At 48.5% G+C, this 25,564-nt stretch overlaps 1 protein-coding gene and 1 long non-coding RNA gene across 2 annotated transcripts in view; one reads left to right on the top strand and one right to left on the bottom strand.

The window, feature by feature from the left end:
- Positions 1–2,254: 2,254 nt before the first annotated feature.
- The window catches only part of LOC144100770 (uncharacterized), a 34,688-nt gene continuing 11,378 nt past the window's right edge, over positions 2,255–25,564 (bottom strand). The window contains exon 3 of the long non-coding RNA XR_013307837.1: positions 2,255–2,372. This is a non-coding gene — a long non-coding RNA (uncharacterized LOC144100770). The remainder of the gene's footprint in view (positions 2,373–25,564) is intronic.
- On the top strand, positions 4,152–23,734 carry LOC144100761 (uncharacterized). The gene is made up of 5 exons (XM_077633611.1): positions 4,152–4,236; positions 7,439–7,674; positions 18,786–19,046; positions 21,685–21,955; positions 22,928–23,734. Exons 2-4 carry the CDS (start codon positions 7,439–7,441, stop codon positions 21,908–21,910), a joined length of 723 nt encoding a protein of 240 aa, XP_077489737.1. The 5' UTR covers positions 4,152–4,236; the 3' UTR covers positions 21,911–21,955; positions 22,928–23,734.

Raw genomic sequence — 25,564 nt, 5'->3', positions numbered from 1 at the left:
CTGCTTTGTCTCAAAGGGCGCGGAAAGTGTGCTCTAGCAATTTGGATGGCATGTGCCGTTTCAGAAGGAGGTTAGTGGGCGACAGTTTTCAACAATATTGCACTGTGTTTTGTGGCTCATAAATACCATGCACTTAATTTCGCGAGTGAAGAATAATAATAATAATAATAATAATAATAATTGGTTTTGGGGGAAAGGAAATGGCGCAGTATTTGTCTCATATATCTTTGGACACCTGAACCGCGCCGTAAGGGAAGGGATAAAGGAGGGAGTGAAAGAAGAAAGGAAGAAGAGGTGCCGTAGTGGAGGGCTCCGGAATAATTTCGACCACCTGGGGATCTTTAACGTGCACTGACATCGCACAGCACACGGGCGCCTTAGCGTTTTTCCTCCATAAAAACGCAGCCGCCGCGGTCGGGTTCGAACCCGGGAACTCCGGATCAGTGAAGAAAGGAAATCCCCAATTTCAGCCGTACATTAGGAATACGGTTGTTGGAGTGCTTCCCGGCGTTAACACTGAAAGCTTAGAAGGATGGGTGCAACCTCAGATACACTAGCGCCCACATAAACCTAACTGTACGCGCCGAACATACAATGTCACTTCGTCACATTATCATAAATGTTGACGTTAGACACAGCTTTATAAATAAACGCGCTGATTACGTTATGGGTTCACTACAGTATGTGGAATGAACTACAGACGACTCTTATTGCTCTCGTTCACCATTGAAGGCCCATAAAAATGCCCAAACTTACAATTATTCTGTACTTTGAAGGTTGCTTGTTGCAGACTTCATGCTCATTGATTGTCGCTTAGCTCTACCATCGCTTTGCTCATGTCCACTTGAAATAGTAGAAGGCGCAGACGTGACAATTTCATCTTCAGGATGTTTAGCAAAAGAACCGTGTTGTCGAGATGACCCCGTAATTTCTTGCGATAACAGCAGGCGTAAACGACAAAGTTTTGACCGAGGATCTTAAAGCGTTAAGTGTGCAACGGAATTGTCGCCTATCAATCCGCCCCGGAGTATAAGCTTAGATGCCACATCATCACAATGAAACCTTAGAACAACACCCTCTCCCTGTACAGTTGTCGCCGGCCGCCCCAAAATTGTGGGACCATTTCCTGGTTCGCTTTCGCTAATGAAGTGCAATAGCACTCATGCAAGAAAGGGGAGTAGAAGACCAGCGGGAGTAAAAGGCAAGTTGCATAGGGCTGAACATACCATATTGCCGCTGGAATAATGAAGCTTTGCTACGCCGCATTTATTTTCTATGCACCACATAACTAGCCAGTACGACTCCAAGAAACGTTTTACAAGTAAGGTTTTTCAGCGCTTAGGAGTATGCCATCATTTCCAACTTTATGGCGCATCCCCTCACCGCACGCAATAGTATGCTTACAATTACAAGTGGCTATGCCGTTCCGCTGCTGAGCCCAATGTCGCGGGATCAAATCTTGGCTGCGGGGCCGCATTTCGATGAAGGCGAAATGGAAACAAGTCGCTGAGCTGATCGACGTCAGCGCACGTTCAAGAACCCAAGGCGGTCTGAATTAATCCGAAGCCCTCCACTACAGTGCGTCTCGTAGCCCACGTGCAGTTTTAGGACGTTAAACCACCCATGCCATATCAACCATACCCTCTTACCTACCTCTCATAACGGAGTCTGTTGTACACCCTAGCTGCAGCTGCGAGCCTCATATCACAAGCCACGCCACTCGTTGTGAAATGGTTGCCGAAGAAGCACAAGGTATTGTGCCCCCAGCCCAATGGCATTCAGTATTCCAAAATATGTCACTCTCAGTAACTTCCAATGTCTATTCTCTAGCTATGACTGGATGCCGTACTATTTCGGCCGCCATCTTCTGTAACGGCAGAGTAGACCTCTGCGCCTAAAGTGATTGACCAGCATGGGAAGAATTTGTATGTGCTACCCGTGGTAGACTTCCGACATGTATCTTCACCGCAAAGGCAAAATATTGCAAATTTCTCGATTCTGCGCGGTGAAGAGCTTCAAAGAATTTTGTCCAGCACTCTATTTGGATGCCCGCCCGAAGGAACACCTGGCCGCGCTGCAGTTTTCTCACACATAGCGAGGCCAGGCAGCCCGTCAAGGTGTCAGGAAATAAGCGGGCTCGCTAAGCGAGGAAGCAAAGGAACGAAGCACCTCGCCAAAATAAACTGCTGTTGAGCGATAAGAAACACTAACGGGCGCATAGAAATGGAAACTGCCGCTCACCTCAGGGCCCCGTCTAAGCGCAGTCGGAGAACAGGAACGAGGAGAGGCCGCAGAGAACAACGCAAAGGCACGGGAACGTGGCTGTCGGCTCCGTCGTGCACGCGCTGCTACCGCGGGGCTGTATTCTTCTTCTGAAAGTTTTCATTACGTTTGCAAGAATGAACCAGAAGAAGAAGAGAAAACAAAGACCAGGCGGTAGCACGTGGACATTTCTGGAAAGGTTAGAAAAAGGAGGAGAGGTCGGGATACCTGCAACAACCCTTTTCGTCACCGAGACGTCGCCGAACTTTAAGAGGCGCCCCAGCAGGTCCTCGGGGAACTATTTATGGCTTAATGGAAAGGCGGAAGGTATGGGATGACGGGTGGAGTGAGACACTCGAATTAATTCGTCCATTACTATAATCTGCAGTCAAGAAACAGCAGAATAGATGGGGCTAAGATGTCAGCCGCCGATTTTCAAAATGCTGACTTGATTGTGCGCGAAACTTGACGCCATTATTACTAGGTTCGACATAGTGATGCCTCAAAACTGATATCATGCAGTCACTGACTTCAAATCACTTCTGAAACCTAGAAAAGATAGCAAAAGCGCGACGTGAGTGGTGCGTACAGGACAACATTATGAATGAAAACGGTCAAAATCATCAAAGCAGGCACGCTGAGCGCGCTGTATACGAGAGATCCTCTAAACACCTATAAGCCATTGTGTGATTTCCGAAAAAGCTACTCAAGCTATATTTCTATATCCACAAATATCTGCAGTGCCTCCGTGATGCTAAATCGCAAATCGTTTTATATATCCCTACGTGTAGCCCATCCCATCAACAACTAGCCGATATTGTTCATTTGATGCAGGCGAAGAAGCAATGCCCGAGATACACTGAACACCAGAGTTTCGGCGAGAGGGCCTTTTGGCGAGCTAGCTGGTGCATGATGTTTAAGGGAGGGAAGAAAAAAATACGAACGTGCTTGTGCAGTTGTGTCACCTCCTTGTCTTTTGCGCCGGTTCCGTCTCTTAAATATCAGTGAGTGTCAGCTTTCTCTTCACGACTACGAAATGAACATTAACGAGTCGTCGTAAAGGGCCCGCTTGTTATGAATTGTGCGAATTGGTGCATATCGCTGCAGTGCGGCATGGCTACTACGGCGGCAACCAAGGCAAACGAGCGCTCTGAGAGAAGAAGACGAATTTCACTCACACTTTGTGCTAATCGTCTATTGGAAGAGTAAAGATACGGCGAAATCACTCTATTTTATTCTGTTTGGTTGCAGCCATTTTCTGGATATCCGCATTACCATTATATTTGCCATCCCTTTTTTCTGTTATCTCTTGTATTCTTTTTGTTTTTCCAGGGTGGAATAGTTTGAGGTAAAGCGATAGTGCGTATACATTCTTTTGGTGCTTTATTTTTAGCGTCTCTTTTACTTTTCTTCTGCACCTTTTTTATACCTACCCTTCTCCCTCCCCCCCCCCCCCAAACCCACACACCTCCAATAAGGAAGCTAACTTGTAATGACACTTACCGGCTAGTTCTTCACGCTTAATTTTGATTAATTCTTCTTCCTTGAGAGCTCTCATTGGATACTTGCCGCGGAGGTCGAATTTCGATGGAAGTGAAATTCTAGAGGCCCGTGTACTGAGCGATGTCAGCGTGCGTTAAGGAACCCTAGTTGGTCAAAATTTCCGGTGCCCTTCTCTAGGGCGCGTGTCTCTTAGGCAGAGTCGTTTTCGGACGTTAAGTCACCATAAACCATAAAACATTTTATTGCTTTTCTACAATGTTCCGTCCAGCATCATCGCTCTTTAGTTTTTCCTTTCTCCGTCTGTTCTATCTTTCCCAGCAAAATAAAATTTTTCAGCAGAAGAAAAAAATGAGTGCGCCCCTCTCGAGCAGCGCGTGCATCACAGAGCCGAACGCAGCGTCCCAGACCCTCCCGAGCCGTGCGCTCCGACCTCTCTCCGCTTTTCTGTGTCTGCGAAGACGCTGGCGTGAGGTGAGCAGCACTTAGCAGTACTACGCGCTTCTCACTGTTTCTGCACACTTCGCAACACTCTCCGTCGGTGAGATATTTCATTTCTTAGCGTTCTTGCACAGCCAGCTTTTTTATACCCGTTTACCCCGCGCTGCCTCGCCTACCAACGCATTCCATCAAAGTGTACCCTTTGCCATTGACAGCATAGCACTATCCGGCGCTCTTATAGGGCCTCCTATTTCGTACGCATCTAGAAGTCAAGGCCGCTTACAATTTTTCCTCCTTCCAACGCGAATGTAGCTTGCTTGCGGAGCAAAACGTATCGATGCTTTTAACTGCTCAAAATGTAAAGCGGTATTCAGTTAACGGGTCCGTTATTTTTGCATTAGATTGGATTTCAGGTCACGTCCCGGACTTATTCGAAATGGTTGTTACGGTCTTTGTGGTGAGATGGCATGCGAGAAGCCGACGAACCGGAAGCAGCCTAGGCCTCCAGTACACGAATTTTTGCCTTTACAAGAGCTGCCAATGTGAACAATTGTGTTCAGTCAGTGCTAGATAATAGACACATTCGAGGTTCGAGGTCCTCACAGAGGTGGCATTTGAAAATATTGAATCGCAATGAGGCGTCTGTACAATGCTTTAAGATCCTTTAGGGACATTTTTGGAAGTAAATCACAAGGGTCGGTGTGCTTAAGCTCAATAGCTACAAAAAAAACGCTGCTCCGCTGTTGCCTGGAGCTGTGTATGCAGAGCAATGAAGATGAGATTTGGAAGTAGGGTGATGTAGGGTTTCGCGACCCCGTTATGCACCTTGGCCACAAATGTCGCTCTAGCTGAGGGCTCTGCATTCATTTCGACCACTCGGGGTTCCTAGATGTCGGGTGACATCGCACAGCCCACGGCAATTTTTGCATATCGCCTCCATCTAAACTCTTACGCGGGGACCGGATTGGGTACCGCACCCTCTTGTCCGGCATCAGAATGACTTAGCAACTACGCATTCGCCAGAGCTCGAGATTTTGGCGGTAACTATTCTTTTAGAATTGAATATTCACTTCTGGTCACCACTGGCCTTACTCTGCGTACTCTGCCGGTTTAATTTAAGGCGCAAGCCTTACTTGCCCCATTGAGCGAAAGTGCGTTGCGCGCAGCGCGCGCGCGCGCGCGCGCGCGTGTGTGTGTGTGTGTGTGTGTGTGTGTGTGTGTGTGTGTGTGTGTGTGTGTGTGTGTGTGTGTGTGTGTGTGTGTGTGTGTGTGTGTGTGTGTGTGTGTGTGTGTGTGTGTGTGTGTGTGTGTGTGTGTGTGTGTGTGTGTGTGTGTGTGTGTGTGTGTGTGTGTGTGTGTGTGTGTGTGTGTGTGTGTGTGTGTGTGTGTGTGTGTGTGTGTGTGTGTGTGTGTGTGTGTGTGTGTGTGTGTGTGTGTGTGTGTGTGTGTGTGTGTGTGTGTGTGTGTGTGTGTGTGTGTGTGTGTGTGTGTGTGTGTGTGTGTGTGTGTGTGTGTGTGTGTGTGTGTGTGTGTGTGTGTGTGTGTGTGTGTGTGTGTGTGTGTGTGTGTGTGTGTGTGTGTGTGTGTGTGTGTGTGTGTGTGTGTGTGTGTGTGTGTGTGTGTGTGTGTGTGTGTCGCACAAACCCCACAAGTAGCAGCACCTGCCACCCCAGGGCAGTGGCGCACTGCTTAACCGCTGCACCACTGCGCCAAGAGTGGCATGAGGACTGCCAGGGATCTATGAATTTAAAGTAGAGAACTTGACCAATTCTGCATGTATGGGCATCAACCCATTAGCTATTGCTTCATTCTCTTAAGGCGTAGCGCGGGGCGCGGTAGGGCGGCGACTGCCTGCACGAAGTTAGCGCGCATATCAGAAGGGGTGCGACGCAGTAGCGGCAGCAGATACGTAGAACCATGCAGAGGTAGAATTTCCAGATGCGTTTAAAGTGAGCCGGCGGGCTTACGCCTTCTCACGCCTTAGAAGTCTTAAGTGTCTCCGCCGATTTTCTTGCCTATTATAGCATTTAACTAGCCGATTTCAGCCAGCAAGTAAGTGCCCAACCTTAGCGTTGCTGCACGACAACAATTCAGTCACAAAGTGCCGGGCCACCTGAATCTTGCCGTTCGGATGAGGCAGGAAGCCCACTTCTGAGTCACTTGCTAGGTCAAGAACTCGGTAGTATGCTTGACATTTTAAGCCGTTTGGACGAGGCTGTCTCATTTGTGAGTTTTTTTCTTCTGTCTCACAAACTGCGAAAGCCGAGAGCGTCCATACTACACCATTGTTTTTCAAAATCTGCCTGGATGCGAAATTATTACGCTTGCTCGTTTTGCTATCTTAAGTGAACCTCAGCAAAGGGATGACTGAGCTAAGCGACAAGTAAGAACCAAATTGCGAAACAAGCTATCAATAAAGTATAATATAAACTATATGGTGCTTTGGCGGTTTCGTAAACATTTATTGGCCGATAAAAGCGGTAAGATGCGTCTGCACTTCCTTCCAGTAGCTGTCAGACGCAATGCATAGCCAGCGCACCCATTTGTACTTAAGCAAACGTGCCGAACATCCACCCGCACACGCGGCAGGCGCAGCAAGCGTTACTAACCGTGACGTTCGTCACAGCTCCTCCTTCATCCTTCTCCATAATTGAGTTTACCAGTGGCTGTGTCCAATCAGTGTACCTTAGCTCGTGAGCTGAAGACGCACTGTCCTATTGAGCGCCGACGAATAAGCACGGGGAACACGACAGGATTTACCTTTCGACCGTGAGTCTGAAATTACACGATTTCCATTCTTTACTCGCGCAAAGAAGTTCCTAGTTGTTGATGGGTCATGCAAAACGCACTGCAAAACAGCTCAAATCTATAGAGTGCCTGAATAACACCCTTTTCAAATTTTATGTTACATTCGTTTTTCAAGAAAATTATTCCGGTTCGCTTCTGTAAAATATTATCTGGAGGGGCACTTCTTCCCGCGGCCTTTGAGCCAATACGCTCAATCCAAAGTCACCCCCATGCGTCGTTCTGAGGAAACATGGCCACGCATTTCAATGCTCCACCTAACCGTGCACAGTTTCGTACATATCCATAAACCTTATATTGATGTGTCAACCCGCTTCAGTTCATCCTCACTACACTCTTTAGATATATCAAAGTAAATCGCATCCTTAAATACAAACGAATGACTCTCCAAATCGATAACAAGACGTTCGCTGCCATCGCTGCTTTCCAGATGGAGGAGGAGGGCTGCCGAGGCTACCACCAAGCCCGCAACTCTCAACCTGAAAACCAATTCCACTGCGAGTTGAAAGAGCGGGCCCCCATTCCGAGCCAAGCGCAAAAAAGCAGCCTCTGCAGTTATGGCTCCAATGGGTTCAGATGGTGGAAAACCTATCACGAAATCGACCACCAACAGGATTGTGCCCTGGATCGCTGCCTCGTGCCCGCGATGTCCTTCCCGTGCTCCGAGTAAGAGAGATGTCAGTTTAAATCCGCTAGATCTTGCTAGTTATTTCAGTGCATGGGGCAAAATGGACTATGAGAAAGTGTGTGTGTGTGTGGGGGGGGGGGGGGGGATGTCTTGAACCCGTAATAATTTTTATGGGTATATCACGGCTATAAACCTCGGGCCTGGGAAATGTTCCGCACGACGTTCCATGGAGGCGGGTGCCTTTTTAGGCACCCTTCGAAGGGACATTGATAAACAGTTTGCATTGCCTGCTTTGCCTTCCAAAACATATATGTGCATGGAAGAGGTTTTTTTTTTCAGAGGATTTCCCCAAATCTTGACCCACTGTTTCTCCAGATAAGTATCTAAACACGTTATTGCCGTGGCTCTCAAAGCATTCGGTGACGTCATTGCTCGCATATCAGTGTAGCTTCATATCTAGAAGTGAGCTCGAAACTCTCTGACCAAAGGGACGTTAGGAACTTTTTTCGTATAAAAAAAAAGACTGGTGTATGTGAGATGTTTGACGACTGTGTAACAAAAATGCTTGACACAGAATATCGCAAATAAAAGCAATTGTCTTGTTGCCAAGCGCAATGAGAATTCCTCACGGCAGCAACCAATGGCAACCTTGATATTACACTTCACGACACTATTTCACCGGATGTCCGGCTTTAGTAGCTAGCGCCGCCAGATTTTTCCTGTGTTTCCGTGTCGCATAAATTAATAATCACATTGGAGGTGAGATGAACAGGACGTTTACCAAGTTTGCTTCACATTGCACGGCAATATGTCAATTTCGCTTCAGTGCAGTTTAAAAACTTTTAGTGCTTTTGTCTGTCTTAGCTAACATTAAAAAAACAGCATTCGGTGCGTGTTCCTCTTAACGTAAAGCCCAGGAACATAACCGTCGGTTTAAGCCAACCACTGAATGGAAGTTTACCCTTGTTGGTTAGGCCTCGGTATTAACTTCAGATCAACAGCCTTCAACAGTTTTGAGAAATTATTGATTGGGATTCCGTATCGACACATTACGAGTTGCAACTGTGTTTGCAACGACGTTACAGACGATTGCCGTGGGGTTTTTTTTTTTTACAGTGTAATCTAGCCGACGTACAAAATACACTGTCATTGTGAAGCCAGGGGCCAGAAAACTGCATTGAAGAGCTTTAGAAAGAAAAAGGGGGTGAACCATTATTTTTTCCTCATTTAACCTGAATAAACATATCAAAGTTTGCAGTTCTGGACATTCTTTCTGTTCATTTCTGATGTATTTCACCGTTCTGCCACGAGGTGCCTTATCACTTTTATTCTTGATGTAAATGTAGCTGCTCTCTTATGACGCTGTCTGGTGATGGCTGGAAAAGTGTACTGTGCCTGTACGAGTGCCGAAAATTAATCATTTTCATTTAAAACTGGTCGTTCAGCATTTTAATTCTCCTCTAACGTAAGCTGAATTTTAAGACCAGCAACAGTTTTAAGGGCACTGTTTCTAATTTCAAAATCAGAATATGCACCAAATGGGCACTTCGAGGTGCATACCTGCCACACCGCTTTCTAAAGGAGACGGCATGCGAGACCAGCTGGGCGTGCTTTGCATGTTTAGAGAAGCGTCAGGCACCCGATTGGCACGCACCGTGTGTTATCATATTGCTTCTACATGTATGTACTGTCGCGCTCAATATGACTGTGCAACACGTCCGAAGTGACCCAGCTGAGTTTTTCGGTTTATAATACATCAACGCGCCCTTTACACGCATCACACAACTTGAACGTGCATTTCTATCAATTTGCAGCCCAGCTGGGTGCGGTCTGCTTCGAGAACTGAGCTCCAACCACATCTTGTGCGTTGCAGCTCATACCGAGCGCGAGGGTACGCGCTGCTCCAAATCGGTGAGGGAGGCTGTAGCGAATCGTTCTTGGGGGCAATACTTTGGTAATTCGGCCGCTCAGTCTCTAGACCCGGCAGTGCTTTCAAACATTTAGTGCCAGGAAACTGCGAGAGTATTGGAACTCATTCCGGTAACGCCAGAGAAGCACACTTCAACATCGATCAGCCGCATGCTTCCTGTGACACCGGCTCTTTGCGACACCGTTGCTCGAAACTAATGTTGCGACTTTCTTTAAATTCGCTTACTGCAGAGGTGAACGCAAATATAAGGCAATTTGTTACAAGTGAGCGCCCCACTATCAATGCTGTAAAACATATGCTAAAGTGAGGTACGTGCGGCACAATCTGCAGGTATTACTTTACGAAGAACGATATGTATGTTTTGAAGATTATAATGGACATGCCGGGAAACGACAGCGATTTACCTGGCTAGGCGCCATTCATTCGCAGTGAACGAACATGAGAAAGGACGCCTTCCACTAAGTGGCAGGGGTAAAACATTTATTTCGGAAGAGAAGAGTTACGGCATAGAGGGTAGGGAAGAGGTAGATTTGGAGCTTCAGTGGTCGGTCTTCCTTAAGGTTTTCCCAGGATCCCGTTGGCCTACGCCGCCGCCTTGCCCCTCGTCACAAGCATAAGCTGTGTGCTCGGGTCGGAGCCAGTCAGGAGGGTCTCCCCACCAGGGCTATAGTTATCTTAGGTAATGAAGATATTTATTTCACAGCCCCTGGTGACGTGGTACGTCGTGGCACAGCCCTCACACCACAGGTAACCACAGGTACTCTTTCAAGTATCCATTCGCCCATATTTTATGATATATGGCTCTGCTTGGGTAGGCGTGACGCGCCAATCAGTATGAGGCCGGCACGATGAAGGAAATGATTGATTTACTGGCTGAAGGCTGAAGTGCTAGAACGTCTGATGGCGTGGAGCCGAACGACGCGTGACGCCGGCACAAGGAGGTAGCTCAATTCCACCGCACTTCGGCGTCATCATTTTCGACGGCTGGTGCTGCTCCTGCTGCGTAAGGCAGCAGCTGCTGCTGCTGCTGCTGCAGTAGGCCCCCCGCAAGTGAAGGGGTCTGGTGAAGCTGGGAGCCGGAACGATACTTTCCGCTTCTGAGGAATGACAGGGAAAGACAGCGGAGGAGCGCAGCCGGCCGGTTGGGGCAGAGAAAGCACACATCAAGGTCCAGTGGGCGGGGTGTCCTCTGTGAAGGATGGCTTCAAGCGGTCGATTGAAATGGTGTCAGTGCGCCCATGAATGTCGACGACGAAGAACTTCGATGTTCTTTCGAGCACATGGAAGGGGCCGTCGCAGGGACGCTGAAGCGCCTTGCGGGCAGAGTCTCTGCGAACAAAGACGTGCGTGCAAACCGCGAGTTCGGATGGAACATGTGAAAATGGTCGAAAATGGCGTCGGAGATGTGGCGCTCTGAGATGGCGGCAAAAAATAGTGGAGCTGCATCAAGTAATCGGTAGGGTCGGGACTTGTAGACGAATCGGTAGATTCGAAAAATTCAACAGGAAGACGCAGGGGTGAGCCGAAGACAAGTTCTGCCGGAGTGCAACGAAGATCTTCTTTCAGTGTAACACGAAGGCTAAGCAGAACCAGTGGTAGGGAGGCAGTCCAGTGGGTGGTGTCGAGTTGGACTTTGAGGGATGTTTTTAGCAAAAGATGGAAGCGTTCGATCATACCGTTGGCGATGGGATGGTAAGCAGTAGTTCTAATTCGGGAAGTTCTAAGTAATGTCATAAGGTCATTTAAAAGTGAAGATTCAAACTGGGCGCCACGGTCAGTGGTGATGGTCGAGGGAACCCCGTGCCGGGAGACCCAGCCGCCGACGAATGTTCTACAGGCGGAGGGAACGCCTCGGGCCAGTTTGTGAACCGATCGATGCAAGTAAGAAGATATGGTTGTCCAGCGGAAGGTCGTCAGGGACCGAGGATATCGATGTGGACGTTGTCAAAACGGGCTGACGGCGGAGGGAACGAGCCTAAGGGGGAGGTCGTGTGTCGATGAGTTTTAGACTGCTGGCAAGCCAGGCAGGCACGGGCCCAGGCGCGCACGTCTTTGTTGATGCCGGGCCAGACGTAACGTTTCGTGAGAAGCTGCTACGTGGCGCGAATTCCGGGATGGGATACGCCGTGGAGGGCGTCGAAGACAACACGACGAAAGGCAGAGGGTACCAAAGGGCGCGGAGTGCCGGCCGAAAAGTCGCAGATGATGGGTACGGGGCACGAAGGAAGGAGAATTTCACGGAGAACCAGCGAACGAGGGTTCTGGAAAAGGTCCATAACTTCCGAGTCATGTTGCTGCGCTTTTGCGAGGACGGCAAATTCAAGGTTCAGTGGTGGAGCAGCCGAGGCGAGAGAAGCAGTAACACGTGACAGAGCGTTCGCCGGGGCCTTGTCAAGACCTTGAACATGTCTGATGTCGGTCGGGAATTCTGCCACGCCCAAAAGGTGACGAATTTCACGGGGCGAGAATTCACCGCTCCCCGATTTGATGGAAAAAATGAATGGTTTGTGGTCGGTGAGGATGTGGAATTGCCGACCTTCTAGGAAGTGCTTGAAAATCCGCACGAACTTGTACATGACAAGGAGTTGACGGCCGAAAGTAATGTAGTGGCTTTCGGCAGCAGAAAACTTGCGGGACAAAAAAGATAGAGGGCTCCAAGAACCATCCACGACCTGGCACGGCTCCAACGCCACAGCCGGAGCTGTCGGTCGGATAGTTACGCTTTGGCGGCCTGGAAAGAATCCAGAGCACCTGTTGACCATGTCAGTTGTGCGGAGTTTTTTTTCTTGCCTTGAAGCATATCCGTCAGTGGTTTGAGTACTGCAGCACAGTGAGGGATGAAACGGCGATAAAAATTGATAAGGCCGAGAAATTCGCGGAGCTTGCGGATTGAGACAGGCTGATGAAAGTCTTTAATGGCCTGGACTTTTGATGGGAGACGCCGGATGCCGGAGCTGTTGACACGGTGGCCAAGGAAGTCGACCTCCGACTTGATGAATTCACATTTTGCTCTGTTGATGATCAGGCCATAATCAGAGAGGCGTTGGAAAAGCTGCCGGAGGTGTTTCAAGTGCTGCACCGCATCGCGGCTGAATACGAGAGGTCATCGATGTAAGCCATGCAGAAAGGTAGGCCCCTTGTAACTGTGTCCACGAAACGTTGAAATGTCTGGCCAGAGTTACGGAGGCCAAATGGCATGCGGAGGTATTCGAAGAGGCCGAATGGTGTGATGATGGCAGTTTTGGGTACATCGGATGGGTCTACAGGGATTTGGTTGTAGGCCTTGACGAGATCAATTTTAGAGAAAATTGTAGCGCCATGCAACGCAGCGGTAAAATCCGCGATGTGAGCTAGGGAATAACGGTCCCGAACGGTAGCGTTGTTGAGGGCGCGGTAATCACCACAGGGGCGCCAGTCCCATTGGGATTTTTTCGGCGCCATTGGTAGAGGGTACGCCCATCGGCTAGATGAAAGTCGGATAATGCCGATCTCCAGCATGTGTTCGAACTCGTTAAGAAGCGATCTGTAAACGGTCTGGAGCAAGGCGAGGGCTCGAGCATGTGTGGGCAGGCCAGTGGTCACAGTGTGATGCGTGACCTGGTGTTTGACGGGCAGTAAGAAGCTGGAAAAACGGAGCACAGAATGGTATTCATCCAAGAGGATCTCGTAGACCGACTGGTGTGGGCTGGGTTTATTGGCAAGCGGCTCTCGAAGGCGGAGGCCCTGAACAGAGAGGTTCGTTGTGCCGTCTACGAGACACTCGCTGTGTATGTTGACCAACAGATGGTAGTGACGCAGGAAATCAGCTCCGAGGATTGGGTAACGTACGTCCACGACGAAGAAAACCCATCGGAGCACACGTCGGAGGCCCAAATTGCGTGTGAGAGCATGTTCGCCGTACGTAGCGATGGGGGTGAGGTTTGCGGCTTGTAGCGATAGGCCAGTGCGGCGAGAAGGTAAGGTTGTAATGCTACAGGTGAGGATGCTCACCTCTGCTCCAGTGTCGACGAGAAAACGGAGGCCCGAGATGTGGTCGCGAAAGAGGAATAATTGGCTGTTGTCCAGGGCCGCACCACTTGCCGCTTCTAGTGGTCTCGTGGGAAGTTTCCCTGGAAGCGACAGGGAGGGGTACACCGATGCGCTGCTGCACCAAAGGTGCGATGATATCAGCACTCGCTGATTTGAAGAGGTGGGGTAGCACTACGTCGGCAAGATGAGGCCTGGCGACAGGAAGGCGGAAGAGAGCGGGAGGTCGACCATGCGGCGATGTGGTTGGAGAGACGTGTTATCTAGGCATGGAAGTCGTCCCGGAGGCTCTGAAGGTCCACGCGGGAGGGAAGAGATGATGGCGGGGTGGGAGGCTGGGATACTGCACCGAGAGAAATGATGGAGTAGGAAACGTTCATAACGAAATCCGCCAGCTCAGCGAGCTCCTCCAAAGACTACCCCTGGGCGTGCACAAGCACCAGGCGGATCGACGACGGCAAGCGCTGAAGGAAAAACTCACTCAGGAAGGCTTGGTCGTAGGTGCAGCCTTGTCGCCCAGGAGCTACTGGAGCCGCCACAGCAACTGTGTTGGTTTGCGGTCCCCCAGTTTTTCGGAGCAGATGAGCTGCTGCAGGCGGCGATGTTCCGAGACGGCTGACGGCTGTTGGCTTCATGAGCTCAGCAGCCAACGTGTCAAATTTGGACGAGGCGGGCGGAGCTATGGGGAGGTCGCGGACTTCGGCGGCAATCTCAGGTGGTAGCGACGCAGCGACGTGATGAAACTTCTGCGCCTGGGTGGTGATGCGTCCAATAGTGAACTGGCTGTTGACTTGAGTGAGCCAGAATCGAGGATCGGCTGACGAGAACTGGGGAAGGCGAAGGGACAGCGCAGAGACTGCACTGGAGGGTCCGTCACCGGGCATGGCGGAGGCGTTGTCGTCGGCGTTGGCCATGGTGGGGGCGGGTGTTCGAGCGGACGACAGGAGTCACCAGTTGGACGCGCCATGCAGTATGAGGCCGGCACGATGAAGAAAATGATTGATTTGCTCGCTGAAGTGCTAGAACGTCTGATGGCGTGGAGCTGAACGGCGCGTGATGCCGGCACGAGGAGGGAGCTCAATTCCTCCGCACTTCGGCATCATCTTCGGAGGCTGGTGCTGCTCCTGCCGCGTAAGGCCACTCCTGCTGCTACAAGTGTCTGTCTGCAGTCATCTGGGCGTGGTGGCCTGCTCTCTGATGAGGCTGTCCACCCGAGCTGAGTACTTCTTGCGCGCACCCAACAACTATAAAATCCCTGCAAAATCTTAACTGCGCATTCTGTTCCCACACAAGTCTCCCACCAATGACCTAGTATCCCACTCAAATAAGCACGAGTTACGTGTACGGACACCCATTATAACTTCCCACTGAGTCAGACCCGAATATGTCATTTTTAGCACTGAGATATCCTCCTTCCTAAATATTTCATGGGATCCTATAATTTCAAACGATCGTTGCCAAAATTAGGAAACTCAATTGTCTCTTGCTTCGAACCTGTGTGACCGCTTCGCCTCAAACTTCAGCAGACCAGCTACACGCCGTGGTGGCTCGAGGCTATGCCGTTTGGCTGCAGAGCCCAAGGTCGCGGGATCGAATCCGGGACACGGCGGCTGCATTTCGGCGGGGGGTCGAATGCAAAAACGGCCGTGTGCTGCACGATGTCAGCGGAGGCCACCACCGGAGGCCATAACAACGGCGTCCCTCTTAGGACATTTACAGCTTCGGGACGTTAAACCCCGCATACCTCTGCAGACCAGCTGATTTTAGTCATACCTAAATATAGGACAAGAGATGAAAATATGCGATACTAAAAACTGTCACAGGAATGCCCGCGGTTGTGATTCACGATCTCTGGGCGGCTCTGTTATCTAATAGTTTTCTTTTCCTTCTTCGTTAAGCTCAGAATTGTCTGCTTTATCAGTCACTATGACTGGCATTATAACCGCGAGAAAAAAGGTACTTATTGCGCAAGAGGTCACTTCTCACGTGTCAGTAAAACCGCAGTGGTCACAGGTTCTTGTACTTCCTACAGCACCCCTTCGAAATAGTCTCGCTCGCAGTCTATACACAGCTTTCAACGCTTCTTGAGGACTTAGAAACAGTTGGAAAACGCTTCTTTTCTCAAGGCTGTCAGCGCTTTTGTCGTGGCGTCTTGAATAGCCTCCACGCTCCCCATCCAGCGACCTTTTAGGGCTCTCTTCACACGAGGAAACAGGAAAAAATCGCATGGGGAGAGGTCAGGCGAGTATGGCGGATGGAGAAGCACAATAATGCTGTGCTTGGTGAGAAATTGTTTCATGCTGAGAGCAGTGTGCTGCCTTGCGTTATCGTGGAGAAGGCTTCATTAATCAGATGCCCATAAGTCAGGGCGACGGCGTCGCAGTGAATCACGCATGTGTTGGAGCCCTTGTGTGACGAACTCGTGGTGTATGACACCTCTGGCATCGAAAAAAGCTATCAGCATCGTTTTCGTTTTGGTCTTCTGTCTCCGCACCTTTCTCGACGCCGGAAAGCTTGTGGACCGCCATTCGGCGCTCTGTTTCTTTGAGGATCTATTGAAAACACCATGTTTCTTCTTCAGCAACGATGTTGGCGAATGCAGCATCCTTCTTTGCCTCGGAGAGCAAATAAGCGCTCACTGACGCTCGGGCGTCCTTCTGGCCACGTGTGAGGGAGTGCGGAACAAGCCTGGCTTTCGTTTCCCCAAGTTCTCACGCAAAATTTGGTGACGTGTTGTCTTACTAATGTCGAGAGCATCTGATAGCATGCGGACTATAATGGTGCGGTCTTGCTGTACGATTTCCCAGATCCGAACCACGTTGTTTTCATTCCGTGAGGCTGAAGGGCGTCCCTGCCTTGTGTCGTCTTCCACCGAGGTTCTCCCCGAAACGAACTTCTTGTGCCACTCGAAAACTCTCGTCCGCGATAATTTCTCTTTGCCGTAAGCGTCATGAAGGAGCTCATACGTCTGTGTGGCTGTCTTGCCAATCTTCACACAGAATTTTATGTTTACACCCTATTCGAGGTGGACGTCCATCTCTCCACATTCACTCAAAGTTGAATGCGCAGACGTCTAGTGACAACGCATTTTTCTACATGTAGTGCCATTTGCGGCTGCCACAGTAATTAACATTAATAGCTGAGGTGAGCTCGAAACGATAGCGCTACACATACGCACTAACATTTGTTTTGTGGAATTATTTCTAGAGAAGAAAATAAATCAGTCTCCAAACTTAATGGACCAAGTTGTATGTGCGCCGGCCTGAGGCGTTGAAAGCGGGCACTAAAACCTCGTTATTTCGACCCCCTTTCATTCAGAAGTTTAGATAATGCGGGCTGCCGGCTTCGCCCCGGCCAACGCTCATGTAGGTCTTGGCATCGGACGCTCTAATGCGGACGTATCTGGGCTCATGCCGGTTAATTCAGACGAGTTCCCGAAGGGGAACCATGTCAAGGTATGACCGCATCGGCTAGCCATCGTCCAAATATCTCTCCTCAAGCTTAAATTTTATGGTGCGGTGTTGCCCAAGCATCCTCTGACGAGTGAGCAACGGTAGGTGTGGCGACGTTCGGAGGCCCATGTCGCCGAAAAATTGTGCGCCGACATAGTTTTGGTCTCGATATTCTGAGGTTTGTTCCGGCCCGCAGTGAATCAGCCCGCTCTCGCGTCAGCCAGACAGATGAGTGCAGTTTTGCGCAGTTTTGGACAGTGATTTTCGCGTCGCTAGTCTTTTCGTTGTCTTTTGAGAAGGCGTCTCGCCATTCCGGCACCAGCGCGTTTTCCTCGCTTTCGTTCCCGTCGCTCTTCCGTTTTGCCTATGAGCCGAAACTGCGCACTTCTCACACGCTGTTCGCAGCTTGTGCAGTAGAGCCTCCCCACACGCGACGACGCCGCTTGTGAAGAGCTCTACGGCTACCGCGTCGGCCGAGGCATTGCATTTTGGGGCAGTTATGCGTCGACATTCCTGACATGGTGCACGCAGTAAAGCGTTTGAAGCAACTGCCAAAAATCTTCGCTGCTGCGAGTTTCCATCTGGCAAGTAGACAACCATTGCGCAAGTTTTCACAAATTGACTAGGTGCATGACGCAAACGATTTTTGGCAGGTTTTTGCGGGTCATTTGTTGGTTCGAACCTTCGGATAGCTCGCTCTTTTCCGTCCCTTTGAAATTTGAATGAACGAGGTTTTATTGTTGTGTGAGAGGAGCGGCCTAAGAAGCGAACGAGTTTAACCGGCAAGAGCTTGAGCCTGTGCTCACAGCTACCATTTTTCTTGCGTTTGAGCAGCATTAAATGCAGCACAGTGATTTGGGAAGTCGTAACCCTCTCTCATCGACGAAATAGACTATATGTCTGAAGAACAGGCACGCAATCTTCTTTTTTATCGGACTTGCATAAAAGTGCACAGTAGTACGACAATTTAAAGGAGTATCGACAACAAATTTTTGCTTCCTTGCTTTCGTCTCTAAAGTGATGTGTTACACAGCGTGCAAGGATCAGCCTGTGGTATTTCCCTCAATCGCCAAATAATTCATGGCCGAATTCCTTCTCTCATGGTATTTCGGTTTCGGTTACATCAACCGAACGATGGCCATGACGTCAAGGGTGACTTTATTAAGCATCTTTAGGTCAGGTGAGGCATGCAAAAATGCAACATAATCACTAACGCGTCGTTGGTTGTCATTGCGGCTCTTGAAGGAGGCTGGCTTAAGCGTTGTAGTGAATTAAACTACGTATCAGCGATTCGGCTAGGTACAAACTAGCACGGCATCCAATCAGAGAACCTTAGTTCGTGAACTATAAGCACGCTGCCTTTTTGAGCGCCCAAAAATAAGCGCGAACACGACAGTAGTCACCTTTCGACTGCAAGGATGAAATTTCAATATTTCGATTTTTTTACTTGCGTAATCGAGTGTCTTGCCGTTGATTATACAAAACGCTGTACAGAAACATTGAAAACTGTACACAGCGCACATGGCATCCTTTGGTAGGTGCACTCCGTTTCCCACTTTGTACCTTTCCGCAGTTCTCAGGACACATTGCCGCACAGTACGTACATGACTGGCATAAACTCGATTCAGTTCTCTCTTCACTACATTGTAGCTATCGCAAAGTAAATTGCGGTCTTTGTTACAGGTGCAATTACTTTTGTGTGCAAAATAAATTGTGAGAAATTAATGCAAATCTAAAACAGGACACTTGATGCCATCAGCGCTTCTCAGTTGGAGGACGACTCTCACCGTTACTACCAAACCCGCCGTTCGCAACCTATGTACCAATTCTACTGCGAGCTGAAAGAGCGGGCCACCATCCCGAGCCACGCGGATAAGGGCAGCCTCTGCAGCTACGGTTTCAACGGGTTCAGATGGTGGAAACCCTATCACGAAGCCGGCCACCCAGAGGAGCGTGCCTGGGATCGCTGCCTTGCGACGAAGTTTTCAATCTTTTGCTCCGAGTAAGTGAAAAGTCTCGTTTGATATCCGCTGCACCTTGACCATTGTTTTCCGACACAGGACAAAATGGAGCATGTGGAGACGGGTGAAGAGGAACTGAAACGGTAATAGCTGATATGACCGTATTGAGCTCTAAACGTCAGGCCTACGTTCCATTAATGCGAGCGTTCCATAAATCCCGATGAATTTTTAGAAAAAACCCTTCAAAAGGACACTACAAACGAATAAACGTTATCCCGACATGCTTCCATAACTTACTACTAAATGTATGCACCATATTTAGTACATTTCGAGTTAGTTTTGATCCAATGTTTCCCCGGAAAATCATGTGAAGAGAATCTGTTTTCGTAGCTCTCAAAACAGTCGGTGACCTCACTCGTTACAGAATAGTGTTTCTTTGCATCGAGACTTCTTTGTTTAAATCAAAAGATACTACTTTTTGCCTGAAAAGAAGAAAAGTCTCATGTAAGTGAGGTATGTTTGAAAAATAGTATGCAACAAAAATGATTAAAACAGGACATTGAGAATAAAAGCAACCGTACTGCTTGCCAAGCGCCCATAAAACCCAATACAATACAATACAATACAATACTATATACGAGCAAAACATTACACTTCACAGCACTAATTCACGGGATATTGGGCGTAAGTCTCGAGCGCCGCCGGTTTTTTCCTGTATGTCGGTGCTGCATAACTAAATAAATAAGCACAGTGTAGATGAGACGAACAGGACGCGCGAAGCTTGCTTCACATAGCACAGCAATAAGTTAAATTCAAGCGTATTTAACAACTTTTGGCACTTTTGTCTACGTTTGCTAACACTTATAAACAATGCATTTTGTTCGTGCTGCTGTTAACGTAAATGGCATGGAAACAGCCGTTGGTTTTCTCCAACTCCTGAGAGAAAGCCTTAAGCCTTGCAGGTTAATCCTTGGTCTTAAATTCGGTTTGACATGCTCTAATTATGTTCAGAATCACCGATTTCGATTAGTGCAGACACACTATGAGTTGCAGGGACGTTTGCAATGGCATTGCAAGCGATTTTCATGGGTTTTTTTCACGTTCGATTCTAGTATACATACGATATATGTGTTGCCAGTGTGAAACCACACGCCCTAAAACTACATTCTAAAGTTTCAGCAAAAAAAGACCCGTTCTTTCCTCATTTATTTAACACCTAAAAACGTATCAACGTATGCAGCGCAGGAAAGCCCTGCTGTTCATTTTTGTGGTGTTTCAAGGTTTGGTCAGGAGGTGCCTTATCGCATTTACGTATGCTGTAAATATAGATGTCCTTTTTTGGCACTCTCCCTAAACTTCAGGATATGAAAGCTGGAAATGTACACTGAGTTCATTATAGCCACCTAGGATGAGACAAGACAGCCATTTGAAATTCAGTACTCAGCATTTTATTCCAACTATGGTCGTTGCTTCGTTCATTCTTCATATTTGGTCGCGTTCTAATTGATGTTTTATCTTAATTGAGTACACGCAATATTTTATTACCGCGCTGGGATGGTGGACAATTGAAGCATGTGAAGGGTGCGAAACGTTTTGCTAAACCATGCAGCACTAGTAACGGTCAAGCTGTATTTCATGCATAAAGGGTGGAAGCATCTGCGACGGCATTTTATTTCTGACTCTCAACATTTGACCCCACGCAGAAGAGCCTCTCCTTTGGCTGGCGTCATTCCAGTCATTTCCCTGAAGCTAGGAAAAATGAATTATTTGCAGTATTGTTCTCTTCCTTTCACCTTCTCGTCCTCCACTCTCTCCTATACTTCTCATTTCTTTTAATATTTAGCTTTTATAAAGCACTGCTTAGCACTGTTCTGGTGAATCTGATTGATTTGATGTAGCCGCTACAGAGATGCCCATTTCAGGCATGGAACATGCCGCTTCTTTCGTGCGTCTCCTTTCTGCAATGACTGTGAGCGCGTTTTCTGATGCCTACACTCAATGTACTAACGGGTGCTACATAATTTGCCGTGAGACCGGGTCAAGAAACTAAGCGTCGCTTCCTAGCGCCAGAAGTGGTTACGGAGTGCGTTACCCTCCCCTAGGTTGATGATTTGTCCCAGAGGAACGCGAAGGTGGTCGGCCTTGCGGTAGGTCCGCCGTTCGCCACCGGCGTATCCAGGGCTCATGATAATGCCACGATGCTTGACTAAATTTAATCAAACGCTAGTTTATCAGCTTGGATAGCACTGCCTGCGAAGCTGGCTCGGCGGTGTCACGCCTCATTACCTTCCTCAGCGCCTTAGGTATTCAGACGTGCATAGCTCATAGCTGCTTGCCTAGTATTCAGGGCATGACCTATAAATACTAAGCGATTAGCTTATGGGGTGTATGAAAAAGAGTTTTTTTTTTGTCGACGTTCCTTGTGGTCCCTGACCGGACTTTACAACCTCTAGAATTTACTTTCTTTTTTTTTACTTTTGCTCACGAAAATTTGTGGAATAGTGCCAGAGAACCGAACCGCTTCTACGTACCAGCGAAGGTGATTTGTTACAAAAGGCGTTGCTTTATCCATGATTGCATTTACGTAGCTATTTAAATGGTATTTAAAGATCCCAAGCATCTTTCGCTGGCATCTATTCAAAATTAATTTATTCCCTTCATGCTGTTCTTTCACCACAGGGAATCAAACGGCCAGCTGGTGCACGCCATGCAAGGATCGCTGTGCCAGTTTACCAACGAAACAACACCTGGCGCCGAATCGTGGCTGGGCAGCCTGCAGACGTGGACTGTTTGGCTGAGCTCTAAGCTGCGCTTTGGGAGCGAGCCATTCACACCGACAGGACCCTTCCTGTCCCCAGCCCATAACCGCAATCCCTACCAGATGGCAGCACTGCTGAGGCACTGAGAGAAACATTCAAGATGTGCAGCTGTGGCCGTGGATCCCTGCTCGGTTTGTGAGGACTGCATTTCGAGTTTTGGTGCGGTTTACATTGACAGTTTCAAGTTTTTGCCTCTCAATATTTAGAGCTGTAGCTCTCATGGCGAAGGTCTCCGGGAAAGACGAACTAGTTTTTGTTGTCTAGAAGTATCCTCAGTGAACACGGAAGACGGTGGCTCGCATGCTTTCACCGCCGCCACGCCTTTGTTGTAGAACGAATACAGATATCAAGGAACAGCGTGCAGACGCCGCGGCTAGGCTTCTAAGGGGAAGGAACAACGCAAGAAACGGCGAAGAAGCGAAAAGGAAAGCCATAAAACATTCCTGGCACTTTTGGAACTTTTGACAGAGAAACGCCCACAATAGTCACGACCCTTTTAATGACCAGCAACTCGGCATGGAGCAGCGGGCTTCGACACCAAGCGTCCTGCTGTTCGAAGCGGCCGCCACCATGCAGCTGCGAGTGGGAGTTATGTGGACAGCGTTGCACCGTCCGTCAGTGCAGCAGTACACGCGCCCTGGCACCCGTACAGGAGCTTCAGATTGGAGGACGTCCGCAACCTCTGCAGAACATAGCTCTGTTGTCTTCAGTCCCCGCGCGCTAGCTTTCGCGGGATTCGGATCCACTGAGGACGGGAAACTCGGAAGGAAGGCCGAAGCAGCCTTACTTGAGTGGAAACGACTATGAATAAATGCTATTAATACAGGGTACACAGCTAGCTATCATCATCCGCATTACCAGACCCATTAATTTTTTGTATCGATGTTTTCTTCTAAGTTTATCCTTTCTTTGGAATTCGCAAGCCACTGTAGGCTGCCCGAAGAGAAAGCACCTTTTTCTTGCGACGTACTCTGCTTCGTTTTCCTGTAAGGCCACAACATGACACTTTAGGATCATATTGTGGTCTTGTTTTAGCGGACCCCAAGTCAGCCGTGTCGCAGCAGAGCCAAACAGTTCATTTTGTCTCCACTCGTCTGTTGCAGAGTCTGCGCAAGGCCAGGGTTTGTTTGCCAACTCTGGTCATGTGTGCCCCCTTCAATGATTTCTGCCGTGGGACCATCGAGTACACACCGGAGCCTGTGCCGTACATCCAGCTGCTGTCATATTCGTGCAGTTCTTCACCGTAGCCGTCAGCCTCCCTCTTGTCGTCAAGCCCGGAGGTGCAGCTCTTGACCATCACTGTCCGCATCGTCATGAGGGACCGAAAAGCCTTGGCTTTGGTGGTTGGCTTCAGGAATGTTGTGGCGGGGTTGTGCACGCAGCTCTTATACACCCGTTTAGGCTGGTGACGCTGGGACTCACGCCAAGCTGTGTAGGTTTCCATGCCTTGCTTAGTGGGAATATAATGGGCTAGTATCGCATCTAAAAAGTAAAAATATTTTAGGTAACACTTGTATCTGAATTGTGCTTGCCAATAATTAACCATGGAGCAGTGACTTTGCGCTATCCTCAACTTAATTTTAAGCCTTCCACATAGTCTGGAGATACTTATAAAAACTAGATTAGCAGAGTGTATCAGAGAACAAAGGCGAGGTAATGATTTAATAGATGAAATCAAGAAGTGCAATTGGTCCCTGGCAGAAAAGGAAATGTGAAGGAAAGATAAACTATGGTCACTTATGGTAACGGAGTTGGTCTAACAGAAGGCAAACGCAGCCGTGGGCGTCAGAGGCTCAGGTCTAAGGATAAAATTGGGAAGAGTTTCCTGCGATAATGTCGATCGCAGCTGGCGCAGGAGAAACGGAGGTTAAGGTAAGAGGCATTTCTCCCGAAGTGGTTGTAGTTAGGCTGGTGACGATGATATGAATGTGTTACTTTAGGCTGCGCTAAGGAATCCGCTTAATAAAACAATGAAAAGTTTGTTACGGTTTGAGTCTTGCAGTTTCTTGAATATTATCCAAAGAAATTTCGCAGAGTTAATTCAGCTGCCCCTGCAATGCGAGCAGACTCATCAGTACAGAAATGTAATGTATCTCTTAGTGCTACTGACCGGTCATGTCAGCTAGATTTTTACAGCATCGTCAGTATTTAAGCACCAAAAATTAGCAAGTTTTTATTAATAAACTCAGCCTCTCAAATTCAAAGCCTCTTCAGAGTTCAGATAGCAGTATCCACGAGAAGACAAAAAGTTCTAAAATATGATACATGTATTTGGGTCGCGTTAAATGCGGGACGACTATCTGCAGGCCACAAACCGTTTGTTCCCAAACGGTGCGACCACTTGTTATCTACTGAGACTATGCCAAGCAGTCATTCCCAACATTTCATAGCAAAATAAATAATTGGCAGGACGATAATGACACAAGACCTGATAAAGCTGCAACAACGATTGTATTTCCGCTCTAAGATTACTTTCATGGTCATATTTCAATCAATGGCTATGCTCTAAGCCGAGGCTTCACACTCGCGGCAATTTTCTAGAGGGTAAAGGTGGGCGGAGGTTGGCGGATGGGTGGCGCTTCTGGAGGATAGAGGTGGGGTGGGGAGGTGGTTCTGAAGAGTTTAGGGTTCACTTTCAAGCCTTCACACAGAGAAAATTTCCTGTTTTCTCACAGATAACGTCAGCATTTCCTCCAAGGGACTCTCTTGCTACTTTCGCAGTAGCGTTGGCCTAAAACGGGCCCCTTTCATAAAGGAAGGCTTTTTGTATTAAGCACTGAACTTCGTTACACTGAATTAAATTTGCACTTGAAAGTACAGAGAAAAAATAAAGCCCAAATTGAGGTTTTTTGTTGCAAAAGTTATTCTTTTCTTTCCTTTCTCACAAACGTCTTGCTGTGTTTTGTTTTACAGGCTAAATGTCAAATGGTTTAAACAGCAAATGCGTTAAAATACGCATCTGTACTAACAAAAAAAAACTGCAAATGGTTTATCATGGCTAAAAACAGAATATCATGCAGTAGCACTAGTTACGACGGGCACTTAAGGCCTTCGCGTGCTGAATGATTTAGATCTAAATGTATTTGCCTTAAGATCTTCCACCTGAATGCCTTTACTCAGGTGTACCCTTCACCCAGGTAAAGGCCTGCCAGGCGTACATACCTGGAAGGTTGCCCACAACACTGTGGGCAGGTAGGCCACCTGCCACAAAGCAGGCTTCGGGCACGTACTACGTGTGCTCGAAATCTAAAATTGCGCCTAGTAGATCTACCGCACTAAAACAAATCATAATGGTGTTGCAAGTTGCAGATGACAGGAGTTTTTTTAGTGCGAAAAGCGCTCCTTCAAAAGCAAAGCTGAAAAACGCTGGGAATGTGTGAAGCACAAAGGAAGGAAATCTGAGGAGCGGCCCCATGTATCCCAGATGCATTGCGAAAAGCGGGCCGTAAGTCACGTGCCATCTACTTATGGGGCAAATAGCAACGGCGTAATTGTTGCTAAGGGGCAGCATGGCGGCCGACGCGCAAGGAGCGTTGACGCCGCGGGCAGCGGACACTCACGGGAGAGGAGGGAGCTGACCCAAGCAAATGGCGCGACCGCATCTCCCGCGCTATTCTGCGCGCGGGATGGCTGCGCGAAAAATGACGCCACGACCTCTCCTTAGTTTTTTCCTTCCTGCATGGAGTGAAGCCTCAACCGAAGGTGCCTCGCTGGATCGAGGCACCCTACCTCAATATTTG

Source organism: Amblyomma americanum, chromosome 1, assembly GCF_052857255.1.
Source record: "Amblyomma americanum isolate KBUSLIRL-KWMA chromosome 1, ASM5285725v1, whole genome shotgun sequence".
Classification (NCBI taxonomy): Eukaryota; Metazoa; Arthropoda; class Arachnida; order Ixodida; family Ixodidae; genus Amblyomma; species Amblyomma americanum.
This window is presented reverse-complemented; position numbering and strand designations above follow the sequence as displayed.